At 36.7% G+C, this 24128-nt stretch overlaps 1 protein-coding gene across 1 annotated transcript; it reads left to right on the top strand.

Moving 5' to 3' along the window:
• The first annotated feature begins 890 nt into the window (after positions 1–890).
• On the top strand, positions 891–22625 carry LOC144436830 (uncharacterized). Its single transcript, XM_078125688.1, has 19 exons — positions 891–1049; positions 5263–5454; positions 5813–5974; positions 6323–6601; positions 11093–11288; positions 12903–13120; positions 13350–13661; positions 13972–14271; positions 14848–15012; positions 15488–15643; positions 15888–16015; positions 16644–16863; positions 17490–17598; positions 18455–18622; positions 18719–18908; positions 20101–20143; positions 20541–20667; positions 21204–21241; positions 22221–22625. The coding sequence occupies exons 1-19, from the start codon at positions 983–985 to the stop codon at positions 22409–22411; spliced, it is 3261 nt and encodes a 1086-aa protein (XP_077981814.1). The 5' UTR covers positions 891–982; the 3' UTR covers positions 22412–22625.
• Positions 22626–24128: the final 1503 nt, after the last annotated feature.

The raw sequence follows: 24128 nt of genomic DNA, 5'->3' as shown, positions 1-24128 counted from the left end.
TTTTACAAAGCAGTTTTTAGGGGGGGTCAAATTTTATATCCAATGGTTGGGGGGGTCAATTTTTACAACAGATTTGTATGGAATCATAGCAAAAAACAACAGAATTGACAAAAAAATGTACAAAACAGAATACAAACATGTCTTTATTCTGTCTGATCAGGTGATAACAAGTAAAAAAAAGAAAACACAGAATCACAAAAATAAAACTTTCAGGCTGTGGCAATATAATGACATACCTCACTTTTAAAACTCTTTAAAAACTCTTTAAAAACAACAGAACTCATTCAAATTAATTTTTGAGTCTGAGAGTGAACCATGAGAGGGATAAAGAGGAGGAGGAGAGCGATGAAGAGGATGAGATGGACGAAGACAGTGAATCAGAAGATGGACATGTAGTGATACATGAATTGGGTGAATCAGAGGAAAGTGACTCGGAAAGTGACTCTGAAAGTGATAGCAGTGACATTGAAAATGAACTCTTTCACACAACAAGATCAGGCAGACAGTGTACTGCTTGGAAGTCACGGAACTACATGGACTAGGTTTCATGGTCCATTATGTGATATATCGAACAAACACTCATATAAGTCAAGTGTTTCATAAATCTATTATAAATCAAGTGAAAAAATTTTATAGGGGGGGGTCACATTTTACAATTGATGGATTTAGGGGGGGGTCAAATTTTAGAAAAGTAATTTTTAGGGGGGGTTGCTTTTTACATTTAATTCATACCTCAAATTCCACCGACCGACCCCCCCCCCTCCCCGTAAAAAACGAATGCTCCCTTACAGCGCATAGCCATATTTAAAAGCTTAGTCGTTACGGATATGCAAATACTTTTGATTTCTTACATAGTTGACTGACCACGATTCAGGAAGTCGACATCTTGTTTATTTTTAACAGTTGTTCGAAATGAGATAATACGTCTCTCGTATCTTATTGTCTTACTGGGCTGCTCTCCTTATCTACTATCGAAATCAGTATGGTACTGGTAATAAGGGCTTCAATCACACTGTGTGTACTGTTGGCTAAACTAAGGTTAAGCGAAGGTGAGTATATATGTTTTGGTTTAGCAGTTAGCTCGTACGCCTCTTACCTCTGCCGCCTGGGTTCGAACCCACCACGTGTCGGCTGGGTTTGATTTAAAGTGTACATGCAACTAAGGTTGATAATTTTTTTTCGTAATTAAGTTTATTTTGCCATAAAAATAAAGGAAATCGGGTTTGTAATAGGACAATATAATTCTAAAACGAGAAATTGTGCGAAAAATGAGGCACTCTCGGCTCAGCTACAGTGCAACTTCAGGCATGGATGTATCACTAATACATCCATGCTTCAGGTAAGTACCTCTCATTTGCATATGGATAGGACAGCGTGGGGTAGGTCAACTTCACAACCGGTTTTCACCAGAACACGACGTTGAATATTCGTCAGATGCCTCAAGCGTAGAGCAATACACTCCAGCATTAACATCTGATGGTGTGATTTAGCCATATTCATTGGAACCGACCGCTAGCAGTAACGATAGTTCCTCTGGCAGTGAATGAGTGAGGAAGTTGGTGGTCCGCAACCACATAGACTGAATGACACTGCTTTATAAGGTTTTTTTTCGATGTGAATTTCACAGAAAAATATAGTCATGGCTAGTACCATTATGTGTAATAGTATACCTGTGTTTAAATATCCATCATGCAAGTTTAGTGTTTGTTTTCTGACTATGCCTTGCTGTCTTGTACCGCAACATGGACCATCCAGCGTATTGTTTACGTCCTAGTGAAGCCGTATTGTTTACATAAAGTGAAGGCTGTTGTCAGAGTCCTTTGTTGACATAAATGTTCAATGGGTGGAAAACAGCTCCTGCAGACAATCTAATCGAAACGAAAACTATCTAATATTTCTGTACCCATCGATCATACAGAGATCGGATGAGAATAGTTTCACGAGAAGACAACACAACACAATGAGTTCCCCATAATATTCTCTCAAGTTGTTTAGATGTAGCATGTCTCGTAATAGTACATTCTATGACTATTCAAAATCTTCGCGAAAGTAGACCCACAAATTCGTTAGAGCAGAACGTTTTGTTGGATAGCTATCCCTATGAGTACACGCACTTTATTTCATTTTTTACTGCGTTCATTACCATCCACACAGTGACATGAAGTGGTTTCATCTTCTTTCAAAGCACGGCCCGTGTTCACTGAAGCCGGTGTCGTACTGTGGTGTATGTACTGTGGCGTATTGTCTCCGACCATTTTGTTTTGTTTGAGTTTTTGATCGGTAGACATGTCTTACGTTGCAGGTAGACAAAACAATGGAAACAAAAATAGCAACATTATAATTAGCATTGCGTCTTTTTTACTTTGATAAGATTGCGACAATGCAGTATGTACGTGCGATGTATCGCAATGAAAACGACCGACTCTCAGCAACATGGAAATCAAAACATACAATCGGACTATGCATTGTTTTCAAAAAAATTGCTATCGTACTGAAAATATTTTATGAAGCTAACTTGCTTTCTTGATTCGTGAAACATCATTTCAAATTATTTTATGTTTTCCTTTTTTCGCTTGGATCATGGCTACACTGGTGGCGTGGAGAACCCCTGCCCCGGTAACATTTACCGGCTTTCACTATACATGTATGGCGTCACTGTCCAGTTTTTACGCGTGGTTTCAACTGCCTTCACCCGTTACCTACTCAGTTATATCACTCGGAAATGTGTGTAGGGTGATCGTTTCACTGCGGGTGCTGCCGACAAAACACTGGTACACAACAATATGTACAGTTACAGATAATACTCTATGGCAAGCGTAATTAGTAATTCATAAGTAAACATTACACAAAGGCTTCTAAAGAAGGCTTTTGTAACACGTGGGACCTCGACACCTTTCGTGAGCTGGCTGAGGCGCCGAAGTTAGTCGAAGCACAGGGGATTAAGGGGGCAAGTATTTTTGCGACTTTCTTTCCATTGCGCATAATATTTAGAGGTATATGAATGCAATTTCATTTATTTTTATAGCAAAATAAACATAATAATGAAAAAAATTATCAACCTTTGCATGTACACTTAAAAATTTAACCAGGTCTGTATGTAAGAAGGGTGTTTGACTCTGCCGAACAACGCACGTTTTCCCCGGGTACTCTGGTTTCCTCCTGCTTCTTCAACACTAGGACATTAGGGCGCTGCGATCTTGTGGCGACCATTCAACAAGCACTTTGAATTACAAACGTCTCATCCTTATTTCATACGCAAACTATAAGTGGGAACACTGTCTGAATATTTAATAGTTGTAGTGGATATGATGTCACCCTACTCCTGCTTGCAAACGGCTTAAATCGGCTCCATTGAGAAGTTCCTTTCCTGCTGTGGGTACTTTTTTTAAATATGAAAAGTTCTGATTTCAAGATTATTGGTCATCCGAGTAGGAACTTTTGGCGTCAAACAGGTGAGATATAAGTAGATAGTCTGATGGTTCTTTTTTGTTATTGGCTCCCCAACACAGCAGTGGCTTGCCAGGATCAGATCTTGTCGCATGACTTTGTATAAGGGACATTGTCAGAATCGAGTACTAGTCAGACTAACACCGTCTACATGCAGGACTCTATAATATCCCTGCGTACAAATTGCATATACATAGTTGTACACAATATCAAGCATGTAAACACTTGATGTTGTCAGTGAATGTCTTTATTACACTACAAAACTGATACGAATATCAAATGTAGTTATTTTACTTTAATTCGAATAAGAAATGATTGTCAAGTTTATTGGAAAGTGTTAGTGTTTTTGCTAGTGATTTTATTAAATACGTGTATGTCAAATATTAAAAGTACTATTTTTAACGGAATAATTAATAAGGCAAAAGAAAAAAATGTGTTTCCGATCGACCTTAGTTTTAAGCTACCGTATATATTTCATCAAACTATCACTGAAGGGGTACCGGTATTCTGATAGACATTTAGTTTGTCGAAGTAATATTTTTTCAAAAATAAAAACAATTTTTAAAAAAGGTAAAATAAAAAAGAGTCCCGGCCTATACCTACCCTATTCTCTGATGCCATATTATCGGAAACACACAATTAGTTTTATATCGTCTAAGTCTTTACAATGTTAAGGGTAAGGTGGACAGTTTTCAAAAGAGTTTTGGTTTTTTGAAAAAAATGTCTCCGTTTTTCATTTTCACTCATTTCCACCGGTGGTTTAACCACTCGGCCACCGATAACCCTGATACGTGACATGTATAGGAAGTAGACTGGTAGACTTTTGGTTTCGATGAGTCGATTGATTTACAGTAATAGATTTGCGAATAATAAGACTAAATAGAAATCTCGCGTGATTGCAAAATCTTGCACAATTGCGTAATATCTTTTAAATCATAATCACGATTTGGTCCTGTATGCAAATATCACGATAAAAATAATAAGTGAATGACTACCTATGTCTTTATTTCATACACTGAGGTTCATCCATTATACATAACACGGAACAATAGTTCAAAGTACTTTATTTGGAAGTCATATTAGGTGTATGCATGTAGGTATTGAATATAAACATGACCAAACGGCATACTTGTTGTAATGAGCATTGCCATTGGGGATTGTGATACTTTTGCACCAAAGTACACGGTTTACGCAAAACACGGAGAGGTTTCGTCTTAGAACTAAACACTTCAACTTTATTACAGTCCGCCATAGTTCGGACAAGCACATGTAACTTCTAATACTAGTATATCAATACGCCAGTGATAACGCTACTAATAACTCAGTACTGGTATACATATCATTGGGTTAACAATAAAGTTGTACAAAAAGCATCACAGGGATATAACCGACACGCAATATGCTCATCACGTTTTAAATCCCAAAACATTTATGACAACATCAATATTCAGGCTTTAATTTGTTTTTATAACCAATGCTATCGTACGTACTTATTAATTGAGGACGTGCAAATTTAATAAATGAGAAGTGATAATCGTAATGAGCATAATCATCTGTACTGTGGCTACGGACTAAGAAATATATATATATATATATATATATATATATATATATATATATATATATATATATATATATATATATATATATATATATATATTATTACAACTCAATTGTGTTTCAATGAAATTTGTTACTCGGTATATCACGATATCAGAGGTTACTCTTTTAATTTGAACATGATTTTGTTATTTACGAATTACACATTGATGCATTACTCATAGTACACGTATATCAATTCTACCTGGAACATAGAAACTTGCTTGGATCCTGGAAATCCAATAAATGGATATAGAGCAACCGAGGTGGGAATTATAAACCAAAATCAGTACATAGATGGCGCTATTATAACGTATGATTGTGACAACTCGTATAGTATGAATGGATCAGCAATGACACAATGTAACGGGAGTATTTGGAACAAGCCAGTGCCAACGTGTATACAAGGTATGTATGTATGTATGTATGTATGTATGTATGTATGTATTATAAAGAATGGATATAATGGGTGGATGGATGGATGGATGGATGGATGGATGTAGACAGAGACACCAATTTAAAATGGACACAAAATACCAAAATGCCTTCTTCCAATTGTATACATTAAATCATCCTAAAATTGTTCTGTGTGTGAGCATACTTACCTGGTAGGAGGTATGAGTAGTTGAGAATGGAGGATGCCTATGTTATGACATAAAAAGTGGTAAAAAGATAATCATTACTTGTTTTAGCCTATAAATCCATCAATTAATTAATAAGCATTGCTGTTATCTTAATAGTCGTGTTATGTTCTTTACAATAAAAGGTTGTGTGCACTCCGACTGGAACTGGAATCATGGTGGATGTTTCCGAAGCTTTAGTAGAACTAACAGTGGCAATACTTGGCTTGAAGCATTGGATATATGTCTGGACAATAATGCCTTTATCACAATTTATGATAGCAGAGAACAAGTTGCGGGGTCAAGTGGTGAGAATGAAGAACAAATTTATCAAATGAGATATCCATATAGTGTCCAAACGAAAACACACACACAGACTTTATTTGCGGACTTAATTTGATACAAAGATACGATGCAACACTCAAAAAATTTGAAAGGAAATAGGAAGAATTTAAAAATCCCAGATCCCACTTATTAAATCTGATGTAGTCGTTACTATGGCTACCAAAAGAGTCAGATTGCCTATTGGCATTATTGATGTTTTGCTTACAAATTGATGTATACATTTATTCATATACATATCATGCTGCAAAACCAGGAATACGTTTCGCAAATTGCAACTCACTCCTTCCAGGTATTCTTCTTCCTTCCTCCAGGTGATAGGGGTGATATTGGTTTAGTCTACATGAATAATGAATGGACATGGTTTGATGGAACGCCATTGGACGAAAATTTGCTTGGACGCTATGGTCTTCCGTCATCGTCGTCACAACGTTGTGCATGGGAGAGGTCTAGAGAAACCTGGGATGACTGGTGGTGTGACAGATCTTTGACATGGGATGCGAGTTGTCGCGAAAGACAGGGAACCGGACATGAACTGAACCGAGAAGTACTGAATAAAGTTTCAAGTTACATTTACGGTTCCAAGTTAGGAGGTTGGTTTTGACATTTATCCTTTAGTTTAAAAATTGTTTGATCAATCGAAAATTGTCTTTCTTTACTTTATGTCATTGCAAGTCCTGTAGTCTTGATAAAATCGAATTTGTATATGTGTTGAACTTGGTGTATGCAATACGTAGAGTTTCACTGCCATACATAAGATACAAAAAATGGGCTAGGTCTTTCTACTCTCTGTCTGTCTGTCTGTCCATCTGTCTGTCTGTCTGTCTGTCTGTCTGTTTGTATCTCTATCTCTCTCTCTATCTCTCTCTCTCTCTCTCTCTCTCTCTCTGTTTAGGGGGCGCAACTCGTAGTGCAGACCCCTGGTCACTCGCTCTGGTCATTTTTATCGTAAAACGTAAACAGTTACTGTTGATGTGAAGTATTTTGTATCAAATATTGTATATAACAATGTCGTCGAAGTGGTATGTCATTTTAGTGACTCTGTGTCTGATAACGGACTCTTTATTCACGTCTTCTGGTGCTGCGACTACACTAACTGAGAATCATCATGGCGGGCCGGTTGTCACTCTCAGCCGTGAGTACCTTTTGAGTTTTAGAAACTGCGATGTACCTGCACCCTCTATTGATATTGACTGGACCCAATACACCAAAGCCAATTCGAAGAAGGAAAGAAAAAAACGGGGATCAAGAGGAGGTATCAGGAAAAGAATTAAGAAACGTGGAAGTAGACTCCCTCTCCCAGCTATTACACTGTCAAACCTTCGCTCTCTAACCAACAAAATGGACGAACTTACAACACTATCCAGGTATGACGGAGACTATAGAAGAACAAGTCTTTTCTGTTTTACAGAAACCTGGTTGACAGAGGAAATAGTAGACGTTAATCTACAGGGCTATAATACAATACGTTTTGACAGAGATAAACTAAAAACAACAAAAAATATTGGTGGAGGTTTGTGTATGTTTGTGAATGAAGAATGGGCGACCAACTTTTGTGTACGAGAAATGGTCAGTACGAAACATTACGAGATCTTAACTGTTTCTTTTAGACCGCATTATTTACCACGTGAATTTGGGCAGGTAACTGTGATATTGGTATATGTACCCGGACCGGACAACACGCAAGCGGCGAAAAAGATCGCAGAAATCTATAACAAAGCATTATGCAGGTCAGTGGACCAACCGGTATTTATATGTGGCGACTTCAACAGGTGCGACATTACCAATCTTCTTCCTAATTTGCATCAGTACGTCACCTGTCCAACACGTCTTAACAGAACATTGGACATGTGCTATGGTAACATTCCTCGGGTATTTGTTGCCAAAAGTCGTCCTCCACTTGGCAGATCAGACCATAACGTGATTCATCTGCTTCCACAGTACAGACAGAAACTAAAATCAGCTAAACCTGTAATAAAACAAGTTAGACAGTGGACCAATGATAACATTGAGGCGTTGAGGGGATGCTTTGAAATCACCGATTGGCAAGTTTTCTTTGACAGTTGTACGGATGGGGAAGAGCTGACCGATACTCTGACTTCGTACATTCAGTTTTGTGAGAACAATATTATAACATCGAAAGAAGTGCGTGTCTATCCTAACAACAAACCTTGGGTAACAAAGGATCTCAAAATGTGCTTAAATGAGAAGAAATCTGCATTTTTACAACATGACACAAATAAAGTAAAACAGATGAACAGAGAGTTTCACAGTAACGCTAAACTGGCCAAAATCGGATTCAAAAACAAAGTCGAGGAGAAAATAAGTAATGGAAACGCCAGGGACGCTTGGCAAGGTTTGAACACTATGATGGGAAGAAAGGAAAAACAACAACGTACATTATCGGATGACCCAGTCAAGTTTGCCAACGATCTCAACCAGTTCTACGCACGTTTTGATGTTACAGACTTTAACAGAGAATGTGAACAGCTATGTGAGCGTCTTACGCCATCGTCAATTGAAGTTAATCAACATGATGTAACCAAGTGTTTTCTTCGACTTAACCCACACAAAGCTCCAGGACCTGATGGAGTCGGGGGTAGGGTACTGAAACTGTGTGCTACACAGCTTGCTCCAACATTCACGCAACTATTTAAATTTCTGTTTAGCCTTAACTACATACCTCGCTCATGGAGAACCTCTATCATTATTCCAGTCCCCAAAAAACCTAGAGCTAATGCTCTGAATGATTTTCGCCCCGTGGCACTGACATCAATCATTGCAAAGAGTTTGGAACGACTGGTATGTAACCAATTGATTGGATCTGTTGCCAGTCACTTAGATCCACTACAGTTTGCCTACAGGTCTGGTAGGGGGGGGGGGTGAGGATGCAACTTTGACACTGTTTAATTTGATAACAAGCCATTTAGACAATGCTGGTTCGTATGTACGAGTTCTTTTTATGGATTTTTCATCAGCTTTTAATACTATCCAACCACATTTGTTGTTACAGCGACTACTAGATATGAATACTAGTCATAACATTGTACTCTGGGTGAAGGAGTTTTTACATGACCGGCCACAGCGTGTCAATGTAGAGGGAGGTATTTTATCAGAGGAGATCATCCTAAATACAGGGGTACCCCAGGGTTGTGTTCTTTCGCCAGTTTTGTTTTCCATCTATACAAACGAAATGTCATGCAAAAATTCAATATTAAGTTTGGTTAAATATGCAGACGACATGGCTCTTGTGGGTTGTCTTAAAGATGAGTTCACCCTATCACAGTATTATGTTCAGATTGAGCGGCTTAGTGCTTGGTTCAAACAAAGTTTTCTCAAGCTCAATGTCGGAAAAACGAAAGAATTAGTGTGCGATAAAAGACAGGGGAGAGAAATGCCAGATGCAATCACCTTTGACAACGAAGTGGTTGAGATAGTGAGTTTCTTTAAATATCTTGGTACTGACATTGACAACAAGCTGTGTTTCAAGGAAAATACAGACTTGATTTACAAAAAATCACAACAGCGATTGTTTCTGCTCAGGAAGCTGAAAAGTTTCAATGTTAGTCAATGTATACTTGAAAGGGTTTATAGAAGCTTAATAGAAAGTGTGCTGAGCTTTAATATTGCCACATGGTATGGAAATCTGACCATGACAAGTAGAAATAAACTCAGCCGTGTTATTAATACAGCATCCAAACTCATAGGAACTCAGCAAATTCAATTGTCAGAATTATACCATAATTCCACCAAGAGGATAACACGTGGGATACTTAAAGACAAGACACATCCCCTTAATCAATACTTTGAAAAACTCCCCTCTGGTCGCAGATTTCGCGTACCAAAAGCACGCAGGAATTTTTATAAACGTTCTTTTATTCCATCAGCAATTTCAATTTTAAATTCCAGGGAACTTTAACTTAACGTTTATGTCGTCTTTATAGCTGTTATATCATCCAATTCCCATTTTAACTAGCTGTTGATCAGCATTGTCTCCGTAATTTTAGCCTGTCTTGTTGTTATTTATGTTCTTTGATTATTGTATGTCAATCTTTGACCTGAGTGACTGAAAGCGATTTTCCATATATACACTGTGGACAATAAAGATTATTATTATTATTATTATTATTATTATTATTATTATTATTATTATTATTATTATTATTATTATCTCTCTCTCTCTCGCTCAAGTGACCTTTATGATCTTCAAGGTCAAAGACCTATCTGCTATATAACTTTACAAATGTTGTACCCGGTACATAGAGAACACGAGTCACATATATACACGATATACAGAAGTGAGTTTTCAAGCCAGGTAAAGCGACATATGATCTTGACTTTCATCTCCAATGTCAAATAGCAATTCCGTCTGTAAGTTCAAATGTTTTGTATTGAGCCAATGTTAACATCTGCACCTAATTTATATAAGTAAGCTTTCATGTCAGACACTGACCTTTAGCCTTGACCTTCACACTGAATGTAAAATCGACATTTACTCAATAACTACAGAACTGTTGTAAAAAGATAAACCAGTCAAGTGTCTATAACCACATTTTGTCAGGGGCAAGCTTTCTATTGTGACACTGACTTTTGACCACCTTTACCTACAAGGTCAAGGTTTGAGCAAATAGACACAATTCAAGTGTATGCATTCAAACTTTGAGAACCTCGATTTTGATTTGGATTAGCTATCTTAAGAATCAAATAGCAATTTAGTAAATAAACAAGACAGTTTAAAATTTAGAATCGCTGTATTATATATGCTCACTTGATGTGTCTACACCCATATTTTAAAATAAAAGCTGTCTATTCAGACTGATCTTGTCTCATACGTCAATATATTGTACTAAGTATACTTTATGTATCTTTTCTCTTATAATGAAGATGGCTATCTTCAGCTCATGGTATGAGTTTACATTGCTATATATGATGTTGTGAACTAACTAATGATCGTTAGTAGATCGCTAACTAATGACCTCATTTAAGACACAAACTGCACAGATTAACGTTGAATCTTAGACTATGCCTTTACACATATATGAGTAAATTGTGTATATTTCCGTTATCTTTGCTTTGTTTTGCAGGTTGTCCTTGGTACTCTAATGACGAAACTAAGCTGAGAAATGATAAAGCTATGTGCTACTCGTTTATGTTCCAAGAATTCAGGCCATGGCATGATGCAAAAGAACTTTGTTCCAGCATCAACGGCACCTTGCCAACAATACGCGATCGAAAAGATAATATGGCTTTGGTTGGACTTGCAGCATTATATATGCCAAGGTAGGACTATGGGAAAGGCACACATACATCAATCCGTCCGTCTGTCTGTGTCTTTTTGCTTTAGTCCGTCCATCTGTGCACAACCCTATCCCTGCCACGCATGGTTCAATTTCAATTTAACCTGGTTCAAATGTCAGACCCTATAGGAGACATATGCATATTACTGTACTAAACAACCTTGATCAGTATGGCCGAACAGATGGCATATTTGTAAGAATCTTAACACTTTTGACCAGGAATCAATAACATAAATACCCGGATACCCCATTAAAGTGTCCACGCCCATATCGACTGTTCTAATTCTTCTTTGAGACATCCATCTTTGCCGTGATATCGACCTTCAAGGTCCAGCCAGAATTGGCATAGCGACTGGAAATTTTACACTCAGAGACACATCAAAGTAATTATATGTTATGTTTAAAAATTAAAAGTAAGTTTTCAAGCCGAACACAGACCTTTGTCCTTCACTTTCTTTTAAAGGTCAATTGGCAATTTTAAGATTTTGCATCTGGAGACACTATTCTATCATCTGCACCTATGTCAACACTGAAGTTTGGCAATGCCCCTTGATCTTGACCTTAACATTTAAGGTCATGCTGTACATATTAATACGATTCAAGTTTCTACACTAATCTGATCAAATGTCTTTTAGTACAAGACTAACCTTTAATCAATGACAACATTCATATTTAAGATCCATAAGCAATTCATTCCAGTACTTTTGAAGTTGAAGTTTTGCACACATGTATAGTATGTAAGCGTGTACACTCCGCTATGAGCGAAGTATTTTCTGTTGTCAATAAGTGGATACTGCTCAGATAGCAATTTGCTAAATATATTGGAAGTTTTATCTTGGTGACACATTAAAAGTGTCTGCTATACACTGTAAACCCATGTTATCTGAGGAAAGCTGTCTAGTCAGACTATGTGAGCTTGTCTCATAATGTGCATTAAGGTGACCTTATTTTTTTCCCTTTTTCTTATTAGTAGACCGACCCACATTTTCATTTCCGACATCAAAACTAGTTAATTTTTTTTTTCACCCGCCTTAATATTTTGCAACAATAGGCAAGTTTCTGGTGATGTCATCTACAGTATAAATGGCAATGGCGACGCTTGTTCACGAAGGAGTGAACACACAGCGCATTTCTTTCATGACGGAAGTTATTCAAGTAGGGGATGGGTTTTAGATGAGAAGCAATGCCAATTGTTTAGGGAAGCTGGGAAAGGACCTGTTACCAGGAATCCAATGAAAAGAAGATACACGGACAGACTACGTTCTCTCTCAACCCCAGTGGCTTTTGTGTAACAATATAATGTACATAAATCTGATATATTAATGTTGAAAAGGAAAACATAAATAAGACAACAGAATGCAAGTTCAAGCAACACCATATGAATCAGATGAACAATACAATGAAATACAAAATAAGACCATTAGACGGTTAGCAAACAATAAAACAGAGTTCTTAAATGTATATTCTAAGCAAAGATACAATGCTGCAGCAGATGATATATAACACAGTCGATGCAATACAATATTTTATGATAAGTTGGTATGTCATACGGTATCCATATAACAGTCTATTTATCTTAATAATTGTATCATTTCAGTGGTTTTGATGGTTTTTGGATCGATCTCAACGACATTGATGATGAAGGTATATACACCGATGGTGAATCTCAACAGACTGATTACTTCAAATGGAAATACAACCAACCTAGCGGAGGCCGAGATGAGAACTGTGTAGCTATGTATCTGTCAGATGCTGGCCGTTGGCATGATAGATCTTGTGGTGAAGGTCTGGGGGTTGTTTGTGTCTTATTACCAGGTTGGTAAAATGCACATTTATCACATTTGTTAAAGTGACAATATCGATGGGAAATGTATATATATATTTATTTGGATTTTTTATTTATAAAAATCTAATTTACTATGTTTTTGTATCAGAATAAAAATAACATGAAACAACATAGACCAATAATTTTTGTAGCTCTTGAATTTCTGACAGGTAAATCAATGTGTACAAATTTTAAAACATCTTAATCTGTCAATTGCAGTAAATGTAACGGTAGATGTTTTCCCAGAAACTACCTACGTTTCCTTTGGTGAAACTGCTACCTTTGAGTGTGGTGCAACGGGGAATCCAATACCGACGATACAGTGGTTTACCCCGAATGACACTGTGATAACGACCGATGATGCAACGTTTCGAATAACTGAATCAAGCTTGGAAGGAAATCATATACACACTCTTAATTCGGAATTAGTTATACTGAATAGTGATCGCTATGTTAATGGTACTTATTACTGCAGTATAACAAATGGATACACCAGCGACTACTTGATATATATCGACCTAGTTGTATACGGTAAGACAATATTACTTTCGAATTCAGTAATTGTGTGTGGGGGTGTGTTACTGTCAAATTCAATAATTCCTCGATCTATCCATCCATCCATTCTTCCATCCATCCATCCATTCTTCCATCCATCTATTCTTCCATCCATCCATCCATCCATCCATCCATTCATCCATTCATGTATCCATCCATTTATCCACCCACCCACCCATCCATCCATTCTTCCATCCATCCGTGTTTATTGTACATAGTTTGCAGGTAAAACATAACATTTCTTTGTAATGATGAATATCTTGTTTTTTCTTCTGAATCAATGCAGAGAGACCGGACCCTGTCATTATTCTTGCAACCAGCCCTACTGAAACGCAGCAAATATCATTAAGTTGGAGACTCACCTTTACTGGTAACCTTGAGGTCACACACTGCAACATCGAGTACCGGAATTCAGACTTTGCTACCTGGATGTTCTATGACCGTGTGAATGGACCAGGTTCCCACTACGTCCATACAATAAACCAACTAAACCCGGATACAATGTATCAGATGCGAATACGCTGTGCCAACGAGGAAGGATATAGCGATTATACGGAAAGTGATTGGGTCAAGACGAACACAGAGGGTGAGTCATTTCAATCTTCAAATATTTGAAACATGTTAACTATATGTGGCATCATCCCTAAACTCAAACTATTCAAGTTATCATTTTAGCATATATTCTTGTGTTTATCTGTTCGTGAGTTCATGCATGCGTTCGATAATTCGTTCATTGAATACAATGAAGTACGGATAATTGTAGAAATGGCCATACAATATCATAATATGAATATTGGAAATACTTTTTAAATATATACATGCAAAACTATAATTTTGAAAGCTCATAACAAGCGTCTTTCTTGAAGACTTATATTTGATAAATATTCATAGAAATGCATGCATAATTAAGTATAAATAAGTGTCCAAATATATTCGCCATATAATTGTTTAGTACATTGACTGGTTTAAACTATTTAACAATCAATTGTATATTTATTTCTTTTCTCTTCTCTTCATATGTCATGTTCTATAACTGTTTTATGTTATCAAGGGTTTACTTTTTTGTTCTGTTGGCGATCTATTTTTTTATCGAGTCTTACTGAGGATCGTACTGTTCAATCACATGTTTACTATAAATGACACAAACGTAACTCTGTTCTAGGTGAAGCCTTACCAGAGCCAAGTCCACCATATGGTGTCACTGCCGTGTCATGGTCATCTACACAGATTAAAGTGATGTGGACTCCAGCTGCCCAAAATGCCTTAATTCATTACTATATTGTGTACTATTCCATTTATGAAGGGGATGTATTACAATCTGAACAAAGTAAGTAACATGTAACAAACATTTCAAATGTGGTTGGTTGGTTGGTTGGTTGGTTGGTTGGTTGGCTGGCTGGCTTGCTGGCTGACAGGCTGACAGGCTTGCTGGCTGGTGGTTTGGTTTGTTTAACTTGGTTGGTAGTATTGCGTTCGCCCTCGAAGGCCGAGGTCACTAGCAGCTAGACTACTTGGTTGGTTGACTGGCCGTTTAGTTGGTTGGTTGGTTGGTTGGTTGGTTGGTTGGTTGGTTGGTTGGCTGGCTTGTTAGTTGGCTGGTTGGTTGGTTGGTTGGTTGTGTGGTAAGCTGGTTGAGTTTAATTTTTCAAGACATTCAGTAAATTACATGTAAAAAATGTATATACAAATCAATAAACGACATTTACCCGGTAAGACTAAACAGCTGGAAAATTGGAATACCAGGTTGATGGATGGATCACTTTTACCCTGCCTATTTTAATTTACTTGTCTATCTCTCCCAGCGTCAGGTCTTGAGGGAGACATCATATTAAATGGTTTACAGCCCAATACAAAGTATGAAATATTCGTGACAGCTGTTCATTCAGAGGAAAATATCCAAGAAAGTCAACCCTCTCATCTTGTTTACCAGACTACGGATAAAAACGATGGAAATGGAGGTGTGTTTATTTCACTTTTTTTTTCTCATTCTCGAAAATCTTCATCTTTTTATTTTGTTTGGAATGTAATGAGAAATTCCCTATGATTAAGTATCGGAAATAAACACATACTATATGTTTCAATAAAGCCTCAATGGAAAGAATAATTCTATAAGCTTATGTCGGATATTTTACATTTTCCATTTCAAGTAAAAACATTTGACTGTGTTCATTTCGTTCATATTTTATTGTTCTTTGCATTTAGGCGACGTAGATATTCCCTCTGCCCCGTCGGAATTAACGGCGATGATTACATCATACTCTGATACGTCAGTTTGTCAACTCTGTTGGCGTGCACCTGAAAACGGCAATGGGATTATACGTTATTACATAGTGAGTATCATTTTCCAAATCTTGAAGTGGATGTTTCATTGGTTATGTTTTATAAGTTTATACTACTCTTGGTTATACAACACTCTAGGTTAAAGGGTGCATTTAGGTCTCTCTATGAACGCTTTCACCCGATTAATCAGATATTCGATTTGACCAGTAATTCTGTACACAATCACATATAAACCAATATAGGAAATTCATTACCGAACATTCAATAATCATTGCAGGGGTCTCACACGAAACGGGGGGGGGGGTCGTATTTTACAAATCTGTTGAAGGAGACGGACATATTTTATGAATGAAATTACTGGAGGGTAACATTTTAATTTCATATATTGTATTAAACTTTGCATTATTTTGTGATTTAGCCCCCCCCCCCCCCCCCCGGTACTACACCCGAGTTTCTTTACATCCCACCATTACTATCATTGTACCGTAATATCAGAATATATCTGTAACATTGCTGTTGACAACCATCTTACATCTAACAACATACATACACAGGCACAGTCACACACACACACACACACACACACACACACACACACACTCCCTAATGTACCAGAACCTTCTATAGTTTGTTGTGATAAATCTGGCTAACCTTCATGCTATATTATTTTCATGACAGATCGAGTATTCAATATCCATACGTGACACTAACGTGATTGATGGTAATGGTACATGGCTCCATGTAGCTCAGACGGACGTCGATGTCAAGGAATGTTACAAGCAAGAAGAAAGTCTTTTGAAGCGTTACTCTGATTATCATTTCACAGTGACGGCTGTCAGTCATGCTGGAAGGAGTGTACCCTCTAGAAAGGTTATAGGATGTTCTACAAACCCATCAGGTACGTAGCATCTGCTGTCTTGTTATTTTCACCTCACATTAGTCTCGCTTACCCAGACTCTAATTGCTGGGGGCTCTACTACCAGACCGCCCTGACGAGTCTGTGTGGTCTCGCAGTACAGCCCTCAGTGGTAGTATCAGTAACTTTAATTGGTATAGTGGCATTACTATGCCAGATATAGTAAAGTCACTTTGATATGTTAGAGAATTTCGAATGCTCATGATCATTCTCTGTATAATAGAAACTGAAATCTGACTTTAAGTGAAGTATATTAAAGAATGTAGATAAGAAATGGGGATAAGACCATTCTTCTACCATTTTACCATTCTTCCGACGGAACATGCTTTTGTGGAAATGGTATTTTCTTCCATCCAATACACAATGACCCCCCCCCCCATTCAAAATTGTGAAAACAGACTAACCCCTCCCCCGTCAATTTTGAAAACAGGATACCCCACCCCACCCCCACCCCACCCCCATCCAGACGAAATCCTCAAATGTCCCCTTGGCTTGAGTTAGGCCGAATAGACAATGGGTAGTTTTTTTCTTGTTGTGTACCTCTATAATTTACGTTAGATGACTAGCATTGATTGAAAAGTATTGTCGTTTTGTTAATCTGTTGTCAGCACCACCACGCCCTTTACCGCCAGTGTCATTAATTCATGAAGATGTCGATTCGCCAAACACCATATGGATAAGAGTGTCTGAAGCTTCGTCTAGACACGGGCCTGTAAGGTAAGCATTCGTGTCGTACCTGAGAAGCCATTAATGCTTACAACGCTGCAACGGTCAGAATTTATGACAGGGGGTCCTGCAGACAAAACGGGAGGTGGGGAAGGGCCACGAAAAAAATATTGGGGAGCATGAAAATTCTGATGGCCTGAAAGGGTTTCCACGAAAAAAATTAATTTGCTCACGAGTTGAACCAAATTAAACCACATATGCATACCAGAAGCTGTCGCGTACCAAATACATATTTTAAGCAAAAGATTCTCCAGTATGTTAGTTTGAATTGCCGAGATACCGATATATGGCAGTCCTCATTGAATATTCAATATCAGAACACAAGGTACTAGGTCATGACATACACTTTCAGTCACAGTAATTGTCACGTGTTATTTCACATCGTGTCATGTGATAACTACAGTTTTCCTGATATACTGAAAAATTCAAACTTAATAGGTTTCTTGCAATGTTATATGTGTACGGCCATACACACAAGTTTACCTATAGATGGTTCAATACACCTAATTGTGTACTGTAATGAAAAGAAATCATTTTATCCATGAGGCAGTTCCAAACAAAATGGTCTAGTTGCAGCTAGTACACCTTTAAATATTTTTAAAAGACAATTTCATTACCAACGTCTATACACTTTTCTGTTTCCAAACTCACAAATACCGTAGGTTTATACTTGTCGACTTCAAAAGCTAATACTTGACATTCTTACGATATATGTGTACCTTCAAAACTACTCTACCAAACCCTTCCCCTCCCCCTGCAAGTATCATTTGTCTATACATGATAACTATACAATCATTGTACAATATGTTACAGGGGGTCTTATAAAGGCTTTTCTCTTTGAGAATAGGTGTTATGACGTCATAGTGGCCCAGGTCGAGGTGGACGTGAACACAAGAGTCGCTGACTTTCCATTAGATTCCAATCCTGATATTTTGTTTCCAGTGGAGGCAGTAACTAGCTATGATGAAGCATTCGGCAACGCTGGTACACCATACTCTGCCGTCAAGTTATTGGGGTGAGTTCAATATTATACCCATTCTCCATGTTAAACCAACAATGAGTTTAGGCACTTAAAGAACCAAACTTCAACATTTTTTTCTTTCTCTCAAAGAACCGACTACAGGGCTAAAGTGCTGCTGGGAGATGGTGAACGATCATCATGCAAGGCAGGAACCGATTCGAGAAGGTCAACAACGAAAAAGGTATACGAAACAGAGGCACACAATGGAGAACTTGACCCCAATGCTAATTACGTGGTTTTTGTCAGAGTGTATGTGGACAATCCTGAAAACGACAATGAGGTAAGCCATATTAAAAAAGATAATTCGATAATTTGTTTACGGTGAGTGATTTCTTCATGTGTTCAAATTGTGTACATCCCGCCGTTGTTTCAATCAATGAGGTAACAAATAAATACTAAATTGTATCTGTGATAATACAGGAAATCGCTGGCTTTTGACAATTGACTCTGGAGGTGAAAGTAAAGGTCAAAGGTCAAGATCTCAACATAGATTGTACATCTAATGATATAGTGATAGACACTTAAATTGAATCTCCATTTTAATGCTACAGACTGTGCAATAAGCAAAAAGTAGCATTGTTTTGATAAATGACCAGAAGGACAAGGTCAATGTCAAATGTCACTGTCTTTCAAGAAAACGTGCATGAGATTATATAGGGTTAGACACTTGAACGGACTTTATGTATTGGGTTATGAAGTTATATATTAGTTTATTACTCCAAATATGGCCACCATTCAAACATGAAATGAGCACTAATTACTAAACATAAACCACATGTATATTTGTCTCCTCCTATATTGCCTGTGGACATAGCTTAAGACATATTGACAACAAATAAATACTACAAACAGTCTGTGGCACGAAATTGCTGGACTTTGTTAATGGATCACGATGGTCAATGTCAAAGTCAGAGGTCAATATCTTAAATAAAGTGGGTACCTTGTAATGGGGTAGACACTTGAACAGAATCTATGTGTATTGCAATTTTTGAGTTATGCCATATTATTTTTTAAGTACAAACATCGAGGCCATTCGGTCAAATCTGCAAATGTAGCGAAAATGTAGCATCTGTTCCATGCGACATGTCACCTTTCTACTACGTTTGAAAGAAATCAGATATTGCATGTCTGAGTAATGACGTGTTTCGGATGGACGGACGGACGGATGGAGCCCATTGTAATAGTCCCCCTGGGGGTCCGGGGGACTAAAATACGTTTGAGTTAAAGGATGGTTGGTCTTCAACTACATTTATGGAAGATTGTTTTAGGTAACGAGTAAAGATAATGCATGCAGAGTCTTAAGGTTGTTATATATGTTTGCCAAATTACAACTGTTGATTTGGGTATACTGGTTTATATAGACAGCTGATGGATACACTTAGTCTACTTATAAGCGTCAATAAAACAAAGCTATATTAGTTAGTTCGGGTAACTGATTGTTAGCTATGTGTAAACTGTTACTCTTTCCGTAGGTTTTCTTTACATCCAGTCCTCTAATGGGACCAATTATCACAGGTAAGGAGATGAGACTTAAACCTACGTTTGAAATTAATATTTCCTGCAGATTTCCATCGCCTTTAATACATCTTTGGACTGTTATTTCTAAAACAATGTTATCGTGATTTGATTCACAGTGCTGTGTTTGCATGTCTCATCTTACCAGCTACTTGATGCGTATACATATACTATTAGATATAACCATAATAATGCTCCAGAGAACTTTTAGAAACCCATTGTGTGGCCTTTGAGTTGTTGACACGATCCAGTTTTCATTTGTATGTATGTATGTATGTATGTATGTATGTATGTATGTATGTATGTATGTATGTCTTCCCCACCAACGAATAACGCAACAACGCTTGTTTTGTGCTTTTCCATGCTATTATGTTTTTCAAACCCCTTTTTCTTCCAGGACTGCTCATGAGTTCTGTTGATTCGAAGTCTTCCAATATAGTTGTGATTATTGTTCCGGTTACGATTGTGGTAATTGTAATCATAGCGGCTGTTACAACAGTTACGATATTATTAATTTTCAAAAAGTACGTAGTTTTGAATTAATCTCCCTACCAAGAGCTAATTTACTAAAAGGATAGTACATATTTTTCATAAGTTCCCTTTTAAACTTACCCAAGTGATATTTACGAAATTTAAACATTGAGGTGTATATGTTTTCCAAGTAGGCTTTATCAATTCCTTCATCTGCACATCAATTGAAAGATATGTTGTTTTTAATGTGGAAAGGTACGTCAAGACAAACACGCAACCATGCCACGACCCAGTAAGGATACTGTGCAGGCAGTCAAATGGTCTCAAAACGCTATCAAGACAACTCTGGAAAGGGTCTTTTCTTTTTCGCGTAGAGTTGGTTTGAGTTCTAGAATTACTTTCTATTTTGTTATATAAACTCGTTATGTGTTATGCTACCTTGATGTGTTTTGATGTACAATGGGCATAATTGCTGTTTGATGAGAAATATGATATCAATGGACAAAATACCTAACGAGTTGCGTTATCGTCTACCAATTTTCAAACATTTTTAAACAACACAACAATATCCGTTATATTTCTATTTTAGGCGAAAAGAAAATCAAGACCAAAATAGAAAAACTAAGGGTAAGCAACACTAATTATGATGATTCCGAGTTTTGATTACAAAAGTAACCCTCTTTCTTATTCAATATTTCGCCATCTTTCTACTTAGGAATGTTTATAATTGCAGATTCACATATTATTCTAAAATCATTGGAAGAATCTCGAATGACAGTGTTTCCCATTTTCTGAGGTCTAATACCTTAAAGTATGGAACAAAAACGTTCATCAACTTGGTAGGTCAAATGGTTTACATAGGTTATTCACAAGCAGTTCAAAGTGTTTTAGCATTGAACTTCCGAATTAATTAAGATCGTCGACCACGACAGCTCCAAAGCTCAATGCTGAGAAAACGTTGTACTGCTAGCATGCTCGAACGTCATAACCTATGCAAATTATTTAAAGTATTGTTATTACAGTAGCCAGATACCTAGCTTACTGGTAACAATATGAATAATTGATATGACATATGAATTTATGATAAATGGCAGTGTGTTAACATCGACTTTTCAATGGTTTGAGTATTGAACTAAAAGATTAAAATGATGAACTAATGGATTGTCTCTCAAAATGAGTGATGGTCACAAAGTTTTACAAAGGTTGGGACACTTGTTATTTGGTTGTTTCACCACCATGCGTTATAAGGATGAAATCACTTTACAAGGAAAGGAAATCAATCTACAAGGCAATTAATCTAAGAAGTGAAAAAGTAAGAAAACTCTATACCAAGCATATTTCTAATTATCGTCTTGGGGTTCTTTGTGCCTTGATGTTATCGTCTCTTCACCTCGCTTTGTGTGATGCAACACAGAATGCATGGAAGTAGTTGTAGTAGTGGTAGTAGTAGTAGTAGTAGTAGTAGTAGTAGTAGTAGTAGTAGTAGTAGTAGTAGTAGTAGTAGTAGCTGTTGTTGTTTTGGCAATTTTTTATACAAAACAAAGCATTTTTGTAACATCTTAGGCCTCTCAAAATACTAATTCGTTGACATTTTTTTCATGAACAGATGCTGATGAAACAGATGATAACTATACAGAATTGGCTGATGTTACAAACCAACATATCTACACAGGCCTGCAAAATAAAGAAAGGGATAACACTGGCAACCCTTCTCAGGTTGATAAATGCTACGCAAACGTGGAACAGTCTGGTTGCATGGATGAGGACAAAACCTACTATGACTTCGTTGAAAAGTAGAATAAATTTAACCTTGCTGGCCCTACGTACATTGTGTACAATAATTCAATTTCGAATTTTCATTCCATAACAAATGCTGATTGTCTTCATTGGAGTTTAGATCGAAATAACATTGACCTGATTGCTGTTAACATTAAATAACATTAGCCCGATTGCTGTTAACATTAAATAACATTGACCTGATTGCTGGTAACATTAAATAACATTGTCCCAATTGCCATTAACATTAAATAACACTGGTCCAATTGCTGTGAACATTAAATAACATTAGCCTGATTGCTGTTAACATTAAATAACACTGGTCCAAATGCTGTTAAAATTACATGACAATAGCCTGATTGCTGTTAACATTAAATAACATTAGCCTGATTGCTGTTAATATTAAATGACATCGGCCTGATTGTTGTTAATATCAAATGATATTGATTCAATTGTTGTTAACAGTAAATAGCATTTATAGCCTCATTGCTGGTAACATTAATTAACATTAGCCTGATTGCTGGTAACATTGAATGGCATTGGCCCAATTGCTGTTAACATTATATAACAAATAGCCTGATTGTTGTTAACATTAGATAACATTAGTCTGATTACATTAAATAACATTTTGACCTGATTGCTATGAACATTAAATAACATTTCTGTTAACATTATATAACATTATCCTGATTGCTGTTAACAGTTAACAACATTGGTCTTATTCATCCTGTTTATCGGTGTTTCATTGTAATATGTTTTCACAATTTTTTATCTTGATTTAAATTAACCAGAACGAGATTATTAAACCAGACAACAAATCAATTGATCAAATATTGTGAAATAGAAAAATCTGACATTTTGTATACTTTGTACAAAGTTATTATCATCAATCACAAACTCTATTATATTCGCATATTAAGAAATCATGTATACCATGATTTTATATTTCGCTTAATTTAAAAAGAATTTAAAGTTTGCATCACCAGAAATTGTTTTTAATCACGTCTAAAAGAATAATTGTTTGGTTCCCGTTACATGAACCCATCCAGTTTTTCACTGCCAACCCTAATTTTTTTTATTATTATTACTTTTTCAGAGAAAAAATAAATCTCAAAATTGGGAAGTCTCACGAAAATAGTAGATGCAGAAACTGACTTAAAAAGACAACATAAAACTGTTCTTCCAATCTGTAATGGCTGTACATCTGATAGGAAGAAATAGATAACACAGAGACCATTTGAAAAACAATTGAAAACCTGAACTAGACACTCACACATGAAAAAAATATATTAAAAAAATAAAAAATCTACCTACCCACCCATTCTAAAATTGAACGTAATCGGAACCACACAATTTTTCTCATTAGGCGTCACTTATTTTATATTATGCTAAACGATGTATTGACAGACATTAAATTGAAAATATATCCTATTGTATATACTAAAATGTGTTTGTTTGTTTGTTTGTTTGTTTGTTTGTTTGTTTGTTTGTTTGTGATAGTTTTTTGGTTTGTTTTAATGAAATGAATAATGAAAACAATAAGCTTAACACATGAATACTGCAAATTATTCGGGTGCGCGGCCCATGAACATATTACCCAAAAGTAATACCTACATTCCAGCGCCCGCCGATGTTGAATTTTAGAACGTGTCGCATTGTGTCCATAGGTTATTGTAGCCCATTTCCTTTCAACTCTAATACTTATAAAACTGCGAGTCGCAAAGGTTAATAGTGTTTA

Source organism: Glandiceps talaboti, chromosome 6, assembly GCF_964340395.1.
Source record: "Glandiceps talaboti chromosome 6, keGlaTala1.1, whole genome shotgun sequence".
Classification (NCBI taxonomy): Eukaryota; Metazoa; Hemichordata; class Enteropneusta; family Spengelidae; genus Glandiceps; species Glandiceps talaboti.
Note: the sequence above shows the minus strand (reverse complement) of the source record. Positions and strands in the feature narration are given on the sequence as shown.